The sequence below is a fragment of the Antennarius striatus genome, chromosome 19 (genome assembly GCF_040054535.1).
Source record: "Antennarius striatus isolate MH-2024 chromosome 19, ASM4005453v1, whole genome shotgun sequence".
NCBI lineage: Eukaryota > Metazoa > Chordata > Actinopteri > Lophiiformes > Antennariidae > Antennarius > Antennarius striatus.
In genome coordinates, this window is record NC_090794.1 from 14314649 (window position 1) to 14325052 (window position 10404).

At 38.4% G+C, this 10404-nt stretch overlaps 1 protein-coding gene across 1 annotated transcript; it reads left to right on the forward strand.

The window, feature by feature from the left end:
• tmem18 (transmembrane protein 18) lies at positions 1-6266 on the forward strand. Its single transcript, XM_068342239.1, has 5 exons — positions 1-133; positions 282-399; positions 2745-2799; positions 2920-3013; positions 3111-6266. The coding sequence occupies exons 1-5, from the start codon at positions 44-46 to the stop codon at positions 3207-3209; spliced, it is 456 nt and encodes a 151-aa protein (XP_068198340.1). The 5' UTR covers positions 1-43; the 3' UTR covers positions 3210-6266.
• Positions 6267-10404: the final 4138 nt, after the last annotated feature.

The following is a 10404-nucleotide window of genomic DNA, read 5'->3' on the forward strand; positions in this document are numbered from 1 at the left end:
GCCTACAGGGGTGCTAGACACAGTCGACTACGGTCTTGTGATTATGGACAACAAAGCCAAGAATATTAGCTCTATTCCAATCGATGGCTTTAGTAATTTAAGGATTACATCGATATGGACATTTATTATGTCTGTAAGTTGACGTCAAACTTTTTTATTTTATAATAGGACTAGCTAGCTACAATCACGGAATGATTGTCTTTAACCATGGCTACCAAACAGGCCTTTCCTGTTCATGTGACATTAAAGGACGGCGATGTGTGTTTTCTTTCTGTGTGTAGGTGCAGTGGTCGGAGCCATGGCTCATCGGACTGCTGGTGTTCCATGTAGTGTGTTTGTGCCTGACTGTTGTAACGTGCAGGTACTATAGAGCTCAGATATGTCACTTCCTGCTCATGGGTAAGTAAAAGCAACAACCTGAGTGAGTGTAATAATGGCCAACATCTCTCACGATTAACGTTATGTACTTATATTCTGAACCTGTGAGGGTTCATGTTGTGTCCTATAAGACTAACCCATGGCAAAACAATTTGATCAGTTCAGTAATTTAAATTGTTGATACCAGTGCTTGCAGCGTTATATGTACAGCCAGACCATAATGCCATCAAAAGGTACTATTAAAGGGCTGCAATATTTGGGGGAAAAATAACATCCAGCGATCTAAGATAGTTTTGTTTCCTATGATATACATTGTGATATTACAAAATATATTGACAAAATACAGTCAGTAAATAAAAACTGAACAGCTCCTTCTGGAAAGAATTAAAATTTCTACAACCGTCCTAAATTTTCAGATTGAGGGCTGCCATTCAGGGTTTTATCTGGCAAATAACGATAATAAAATGTAATAAATTCTCTCTGGTAATTGGCATCATTTGAATCAAGGTACAGTCAACCCTTGATTTTCGAACATAATCCGTTCCAGAAGGCTGTTCGAAAAGCGCGTTGTTCGAAATCCGAAACTATTTTTCCCATTATAATTAATGTAAATAATTTTAATCCGTTCCAAGTCCAAAAAAACAACTTTTTCGAAGTTTTTTTAAAAACTATTTTACACCATAAACTGCACTGTATACTGTTTACCATAAATAAAAAGGGGAAGAAATAGACACTGTGTTCTATTTTAATAAAAGATATCCTATCGAACTTTGACCACGAATGCGCTACGGAGGAAGCATCCTGGGCAGTTTTGCTCGGCTCCCAAGTGAGTTGCGTTCAGGTATGCTCGGCTTGTTTCGTTTTACACCGTACACTGCACTGTATATTGTTTACCATAAATAAAAAAGGGTAGAATTAGACACTGTGTTTTATTTTAATAAAAGATATCCTATCGAACTTTGAACACGAATGCGCTACGGAGGAAGCATCCTGGGCATTCGAGTTCGCTCGGCTCCCGAGTGAGTCGCGTTCAGGTACGCTCGGCTTCTTTCGGTTTGGTCGAGAGCCGAATTTTGGTCGAGTTCAGAGACGCAAAATTCTCTGGATTTTCTGGTCGAAAACTGATTTGGTCGAGAACAGAAGCGTTCGAAAACCGAGGTTTGACTGTATCTGTACTGTCATACAAGCATTTCATGTGGATTACATGTGGAAAATGAGAAACACAAAAAGTTTTCTTTTTTATCAAGCAACAAAAAAATGTAGGTCGTGTGTTCTGTAATGTTTGGTTGCAGTGGTGTGTAATGAATTTATGAAGCTATGTGTAAAGTAACCTGCCTAAACATATAAATTAGTATGGAAAAGCGCCAAGCGGCTTAAAAGAAAATGAAGTTAAGCAAAAGGAGATCATTTAACAGACAAAGCAGATATCACTGCGGGACATGGCCATTGAGTGTAACCCTAAACGTAAGGAATTCACAAAGATTTGTTTTGACCACTTATCCCTGTCCTGCCTGACAGCCATCTGGGACTGTTGCCTTAAACATGATCTTCCCCTTGTGCCCTGAACCCATCTGGCTGCAGAAAACACAACAGTCATAACAATAAGGTCGAGTGTGGGGGTGGGGGTGGGAATCTCAATCTACGTTGGTTGGCAGAGCCTTGCAGGCAGCGGCCAGAATGATGGTCTCGCTCTTGGTGGCAGGTGGCATTAGGGTCAGCACGAGGCTGGAGACCTGCACGCATGTCATTGTGTTTCTGTTATTGCTAGAATCGACTACACACATCCTGTTTATTATGCCTGTAGTTGTCACTCGCCGGTAGACTTGAATTACCACATTTGCGGGTGAGGTAAGGAGAAGGAAGGAGTTAAAGGCTTATGGTGTTATTAACTGTGAAAATGATCTGTAGACTTACATCATGTTGAATGATTACAGATGTCACCGTTGGGGATTAGCGTCAACAATAGGACAAAAACTTGATCTGCTTAGGGTGATATTTGATGAGTGAACCAGTTGCACATGTTCCCTCCTTTGGTTAACATTTTGTGGGAACAATCTGTACAAACTGGAAAGGGGAACCACTCATGGTTGCAGCAACCAATGTATTTATGTTGTCAATGACAAATGTACTACTTCAGTTTATTTTCTTTGATGTGGGTTCTCACTAATAATGTCATTAGAGTAGTGAATGTGTAACCAGTCTGACAATGGAGATTCTCCATTTGTCTCTTCTAATAACTACAAATCTTCATGGTATGAGAGCCATCAAATTTTAGATGGCTGTCATACGTCTCTATTGCACACACGTACACACACTCACACACATGCTTATACTGTATAATTATGTATATGTCATGACCTCCACAGTTGTTCTGGTGTACAGCGCTGAATATCTGAATGAACTGGCAGCAAAGAACTGGAGGTAATACAATTGTTAAGCATTATTTTACATTGCGTTTAAAATTTCTGTGAACTATTGTGTGTTACTCAAAAACAAGATATATTAATTAAGAAAAGACTTTTTGTCATTTTTTTTATACAGGTCCTTTTCCAATTTCCAATATTTCGACTCCAATGGCATGTTCATCTCGCTGGTGTATTCCATTCCTCTTCTTCTGAATACAGTTATCATTGTGGTAAGCTTTATTATTTATCTCATCCATTCTATGTCACATTCAATATTAAGAACACGTCTCGAAACATTTAATGGGAACATTTGTGTTGCATTGTCAGGTGGTGTGGGTGTACAGGACTTTCTCCACTATGACTGAGCTGAAGACGCTTCAGCTCAAGCTAAAAACACGCAGAGACAGGAGACAGAAGAACGACTGACACTACCGCTGTGTTTCAAACTTAGTGTTCATGTGGAGGAAGAACCTTCTGTCTTCTAATCCTCAGAGGGGAAACCATCCATTCTCCTTACTGAAGACCGTCAGTCAGGACTGGACGTCTCTCTGCTGATGCTCATCTATACTGTATATTGACAACACTGCAGGAGGGTATGGTTATTAAATTGTCCTGAGCCTTAGTGATGACTTCAGCCATTGTATGATCAGGGATGTTGTCTTTTGTTTTGTTCATTGTCAGGATTACAGAAAAATAGCTTGACTAATTGTCTTGATGGCAGAGCATGCAATGGACTAAAGAAGAAGCCACTAAAGTTTGGAGAGGATCAGAATCACGTAGCAAATGCACCAATCATTTTATCTCTGAGTAGGATCAGTGTGATATTAACGAACAAAAGCAGCAAATGCATGTAAAACAGTCTTATTGGTATTAGTGATCATAAACTTTGTTCATTGAGATTTGGTTAAAAACATATTTAAAACTCTTGTAAAGCACAGAGTGCAGCAACAAAACTATTTGCAAATAATTTTGCGCCAGTATGGCCCCATATGTTTTCATTACTTCTTGAGTGTCTGGTTCTTAACTCCACCAAAGACGATGTGCGTTTGCTATTTTTAGGTTTGCCTATTTTGTTTTTCAGCACATATATCAAAGTTTTTCTGGGGTGTTTTGATTTTGTGGCAGATTATTTTTCATCTAATAAGTATGAGGTGTTTTGTTTTTTTCAAAAAACTTTCATGTTTCTGTGAGCTGACAGTTAAAAAAATAAAATAAGCCTAATGACTGTAAATGGGTTTGTATCTGAGAGTTAAACCTCACTGACAGCTTCCGTACTGTGAGACTGGACAGGAAATAGATTTTACAGTATAACCTATAGATCCGAGGACATAGCAGTCTGACATTTCTCTTTCATCAGATGACAAGAGTTAGAGGATCCCCCCCCCCATATCAACAACATCCCACTACAGTGCCATACTTAGTCACTACAGCCATTGGTACTGAGATGATAATGTTGTATGCTTTCATGTATTAATGAAATATTCATTATTAATAGTACTAGAATGTCATTGCATGTTCCACATATTTCAAGCTAATCTGAAAATGATCCCTGTGCAAAGTACACAAAGTACGATGACTGAAAGCCATTCATTCGTTTGTATTTACTGGATTTTCAAAATTATCATTTATTTTGCTTAAACTAAGAAAAAAAAAGAAAAAAGTCAGAGCAGGCAGTAAAATAAAAACCTGCAAAAGAAAAAAAAATCTATGCAATAGGTGGGAAAGGTCACTCATTCCTTCACCTAAACTGTTAATTAATACGTATGTGCTTGTGTGTGGAAACACCCGTAAATTCTGTGGATGAAAAAAACTTTGTGGACCAGCCACTAGAGGGCGCTATGGAACAAAGCATAAATCCCAGGTGTTTCCTTTGTTGTATCTGCTCATTCTCAAATCGATTGCCAATTTTTATTTTTTTTTACATTTTAATTGGCGAGAGAGATCGAATCCCTGAAAGGAGTGACATTTCATTCAAAGAGTTGAAGCCAAATTCTTCATGTGTCTCACATATGGCTGCTATCTTGTTAGTGATGTATGTTTCACAATATGCTGTCAGAACACATTGCAGTGATTTAATGCACTGAAGGATATATCATCTGCTAGAAAAATGGGTTGAAGAGATGACCTTAAGATTCAGGCCATGAAGTGGGAAACGGTTTCTGTCAGACCATTCGTAAAACATGGAGGAATTCAACCTAAGTACATATTGGGTCAGAAGAAAATGAATAACATCAATAAATAACTTAAGTTGTGACGTACCAGAAGGCCATTGATTATCAAGTTGATCAGCTGATGGACATAAATCATACAATGATGTCTGGAATGCTTCTGGTGGGGAGTCAAATTTCACATGATCATCTATTCTACCATGAGTCATGAGTATGGATGTGGCCCCTGACTCATCTTAAAAATTTGCAGTATTTTGCAGACGTTTATTATTTGAGGCTAATCTGACTAATCAATGATTTACGACTGATGAGCACATAAAATCACTTATGACAGAAGGAATGTCCTAACAGGCATTTAATGAGGATATTCTTAGTAACTGCCATGTTTATTAGTGAATCATGGCATATGAACAGAAGTTGTTTTGTATGATTTTCAAAAAGTTTTACTATACGGTACTTAAATTCACCAATGGTGTGATCTTTATGTAGTGTGTGCTGCTCATAATACCGTGGCAGATCTTTTCCTGCAGATATATTATGTTCACACTGACTGACATATTGTAACCCAGATGGATTTGACATGTGATTTGCATTGCTGTATTTGTCTGGAAATATTTAGTGTAAAGAATTTAGATGTTCAGCAGTGTTGGGTCGTGTAATGGCAATTTCACCTGTGTGGATTTGAAGAGAATAGAGAGGCCTGTTCTCAGGCAACCCTGCTCAGTTTAGTTGTTTTGGTCCATTCCAGTGTGCAGGTCGCCTGATAAAAATGTTTTTCTCAGGGTATGTGAATGCCTCCTACACTGCCTTCCCAGGTGTAGCGAGGGCTTCCCCACACTGCCTGAGAAACCCCGTCTTTCTCAGACAGTGTGGTGCATTGTTCATTCAGGCTTATAAAAGTAGAGGGTTTCCGGCGCCATGTTGGAGTCAGCTGCGGGTTGCGTACGAACGCCCAGCACGGTCAATGCTACTCTACCTGGATAGTTGGGCTCTCCGATTCGTGTGTCAAGGTAAGAGACTGAGCACATTTGGAATGCTTTTGCTCAACCAAAGAATTTGTGGGTACTGTCCTATGCTCTGTGGAGGGAATGAACGACACATTTGTTCTAGCATCATAGGGGGTCCTGGGACTCAAAATACATTACTATGCTCTGTGGGGAATGAAACTACAAGCTCACTCCGGCTGTTCTTTGTGGAGGATGTAGCTACCAGTTTATTCTAGCATCATAGTTGTATATTATCTACTGTTTGCTGCTCATTATTTGTTGTTTGTTTGCTCTATGCTCTGCGGGAAATAAACCATTCATTTATTATAGCAGCGTAGCAGTTTTTTGTCTGATTTATTGTGTGAGTTTTTCTGTGTACCTATCTCCGGCGGACCTGCAAAATTTTTCACAAAACAGGTAGCAAAGTACAAATTTGTGGCCTGGTCATTGACCCATTTCTTATAATCAAGAAAAAAATCCAACTTTAAACATACATGTAAAACGTTTAAACAATTTATTTTCTTTTTTAAAAGAAAATGTGACAGAACTTCAAGTGACACCAATTTCAAAGATGGTTACATCTTGACATCTGCTACATCAGGTTCGGCCCCCTGTTTAAAATCTAGTTATTGTGAAAAAGCATGCTACCTTTACATAAGATGGATCATGTTGTAGGATTTAAAATTACACGGAACATGATATATGTAACTGGTTATCATTTCTGTGCTCAATGTGAAAATTAAGTAAAGGAATGATAATTTTCTGAGTTGAAAGTGATGTTATTTATGTGTTACCCAGCTTAATTGTATACACAATTTATTTCCAACTGGTGTAAAGCATCTCCTGTGATTTACACAAATTTAAACAGAAGTCTATGTTGAATAATCAGTGAGGAATACAGGAATGGTTGTGAGCATCTGCAAGCCACTCCTATGATTCTGCTGTGAGCTCTGAGTTCTCATGACTGTTTTCGATTCCACAGCATGTCAGGCCAACTGGCTGTGGACACAGAAATGCAATCTTTTCTGCATATGAGAGAACATGAATAAGCAGATGCTATGTCAACCACGTAATGCCATGAATTCATTGAGTTTCTGTCTTGAGAACAGAAAGGATCTGAGTTGTTTTCACTGTGTGTCACACTGCTGTCTCTCACGGTTTCTATGCCGTTTACATTGGCTGCTGCCGAGATTCTCCACAGCTGTGGATGTATATTCTACTGATAAACATGTTTGTCAAGGACTGTTTATTAGAATTTCATGCTAATTAGGAGCAGTTTGACAAACTTTTCCACATTCTTATACAGAAGTTTAAATATTGATTAACTTCAGCATTTCTCTCAATGTGACAATAAGGAAGAAAGGTTTTGGAAACATCATCTCCTGCTTCCATAGAGAGGTTTTCGGCGGTTTAAGTTCATTCTCTAGGTGCCTGGTCACACAACCCAGGTTTTGTTCCATTTAGTGATTCTAGGAGGCACAGCAGGAGGCTTCTGGTATTCTGGAGCAGTTAGCAAAGCTAGATAATTCCTTGGTACAGAAGAAAATTTAAAAAAAGCATACAGCATGAGCAAGTTAGACTAATATCATTGAGGTAGCCAAAGACACAACTCCAAATGAATCATAATTTCTATGTCAATAAAAAACTGCCCAAGCATTAGCTGCATCTTCTTAGAAGTTGAGGTCAGTGTTCACAAGTTCTATTTGCAGGCACGTCTTGGGACCACATCACATTTCATATCATTATTGCCAAGTATTAATTAAGTGAACCCATTCAAAGTAAAGTATTTCTTCAAAACAGTGAGCTGGAGCACGTTGTGATTCATAAAAAGAAAAATATTCATTATAAAAAAGGAATCATTCAGAAGGACGGAAATCCATTTGCAAACAAACTGTGTCGACTAACAACAATTTTATGAGGGTTTTCCTGAGTCCTGAGTTTCATCACATCCTCATTCCTTTTATGTACACCCTGTTTATTCCCAGTCATTAAGCTTTCACCTGTTCCTGATTAAATTGTTTGTCTGTGGAATGTTTCAAGCTGTTGTTTTTTATTATTCCACAAAATTCCAAAGCTTTAAATTTCGGTTAATCATAAACGGTATTCCACCCGTCTATTTTCTTATAGACGAGACAGTCACAATTTTCGCAGAGAAAGGAATCGAACCTGGAATCTTCTTGCTGTGAGGCAACAGTGCTACCCAATGCACGCCTGTGCCGCCTGTATAAACAGTATAATTGCTATGATAAAAAACTCAGCTCTAAAAGTTTTACATAAGATGACTTCAGTGAAATGACAGCATGTGGCTTTGAGCAGTGAAAGGAGCATGCAGTACATTCATGCGGTGGGAGTCTCCTGCATGAACATATTTCTGCCTGATGAGTCACGATGAATGTACATGCTTGTGTAATGCAATTATAAGAAAGGAGAAAAACTGATGTAGAATTATAGTAGACTCACTCAGCGTGCGCTTCTGAATGAGTCACTGTGACATGCGTCATTATATATATTATTCTGTTGGACATAAGCTGCGTGCCTGACACACACAATGCAAGGCCAGCATGTTTGGGTGGGCAGGCACAAATATGTTTTCAAGTTGGACAACAGGAAGCTCAAAGGTTAGAGCGTCATCCAGTGACACGCACAACCTATAGCCAATATTTATACTATAGGATATTGGTTTTAGAGTTTGGGGCAGTGCTTGTAGAACGCGACATTTCTGTGTAAGTAGGAGCTCGATGGATTTTAGGTTTAAAAAACAGACATAACACATACCGTATTTTCCGCACTATAAGGCGGACCTAAAAGCCTAAAATTTTCTCATAAATCCGTAGTGCGCCTTATAATCCGGTGCGTTTTATATATGGATTAATATTTATATTAATATTGGTTAAAACATGATCGCTGAAAAAAAGGCGGCAGTCTGGCCGCCAGTCATTGACGGTAGTCAAGTGGCGTCACCGAAGTCCAGGCTGTGACTGAGCTGCTCTCAGACGGAATTGATTCTCACATAGGGAAAATTTGTTTTTCGACCTTTTCCCGTAATAATAACAGACATATACGTGCTCTATTCCAGAAAGATGTTGTTTCTGTTTCTTATGTTGTTTCTTATTGGAATCGTTTTGTGAATGACATTGTTTGGAACAAGGTCTGGATGATTCCACACAAATATCTCATCTACAATAAGGTGAAGGAAGTTTCCTTCAGAATTATTCATAAATACTATCCTGCAAATCACTACATGGTTAAATTCAAAAGGGACATAAATACAGACTGTCCTTTCTGTGTGGACTACCCAGAGACTGTGTTACATCTATTTGAGCATTGCCCTTATACAAAAAAACTTTGGAAGGATGTCAGTGGATTCATTATAAACTATGTTTCCAAGGACTTTACCCTATCTTGGGAAAATGTTGTTTTTAGTTTTTATAAGTGCTCTAAGAAAGAGGAAAATGCTTATTTTCTTATAAATCTGTTAATAATTTTGGCTAAATTTTTTATTCATAAATGTAAATTCAGCAAAAAAAAAACTAATTTTATTCAATTTCTTAAAGATGTTGAACAATATATACAGCTTATTGACGGCTCTGACAACAAAAAAGCTATGAAGACCTTAAACATATGTTCCGCTTTAGGTGTTTTTGTGTAATGTAAGGACATGTGGTCATACCCCTTGGCAACTCTTTTATATGTTCTCTGTTTGTATTGTATACTGTTTTTGTATACTATACTGAATTTTCTTCAATAAAATTTTTTATTAGAAAAAAAAAAAAAAGCTGCTCTCAGACAGAGCAGACTGTAGGAGCACCGGTGATTACGTAGCAAAACATAAGGAACTTTCAACAATTCTATTAATAAAGTTTGACTGACTGACTGATCTCAGTATTTCCTAACTATTTGGCGTTGGAAATAACCCACTTTAAACTCAATTGGTCTTAAAAATGCCATTGTGCTGTCATCTGGAATCTAGTGAGGGTCCATTCTATTAGTCTGTGGAAACACACCGAGAAAATGGCATAAAGGTGAATAAAGACCCTCAAAGCTGATCTTCCAGCCTTTTCTGAAATTCCAAGAGCAGTCACTGCTAGACAAAGGTGCCAACGGGTGTGCTGCATTGATTTACAAATGTAGTGGATAGCTCTGGGGGGGGCGGCAGAGGGGCGGCAGGCTTGTGTATTCTGTCTGCAGTGACGTGCTGTGAGATTCATGGGAGACACCGACGTTAAAGTCAGTTCTAGTAAAACAGTTCGAGTAAAACAGCGTCATATTTGACAGTAAATTAGCAGCCTGACATTAAAACCTAGTTAAAAAATTGTTGAGGACACACAGCAGCAAATAGCTGCACCTCACCTCCGACTGGACTACCGATGATCGAAACAATATTTAATTAATAAATGAAGACGAACGTCGGAGCTTAAATATCTGCTTCGAACTTCAGATCAGGAAATAATCTGCTCTGTTCGCACT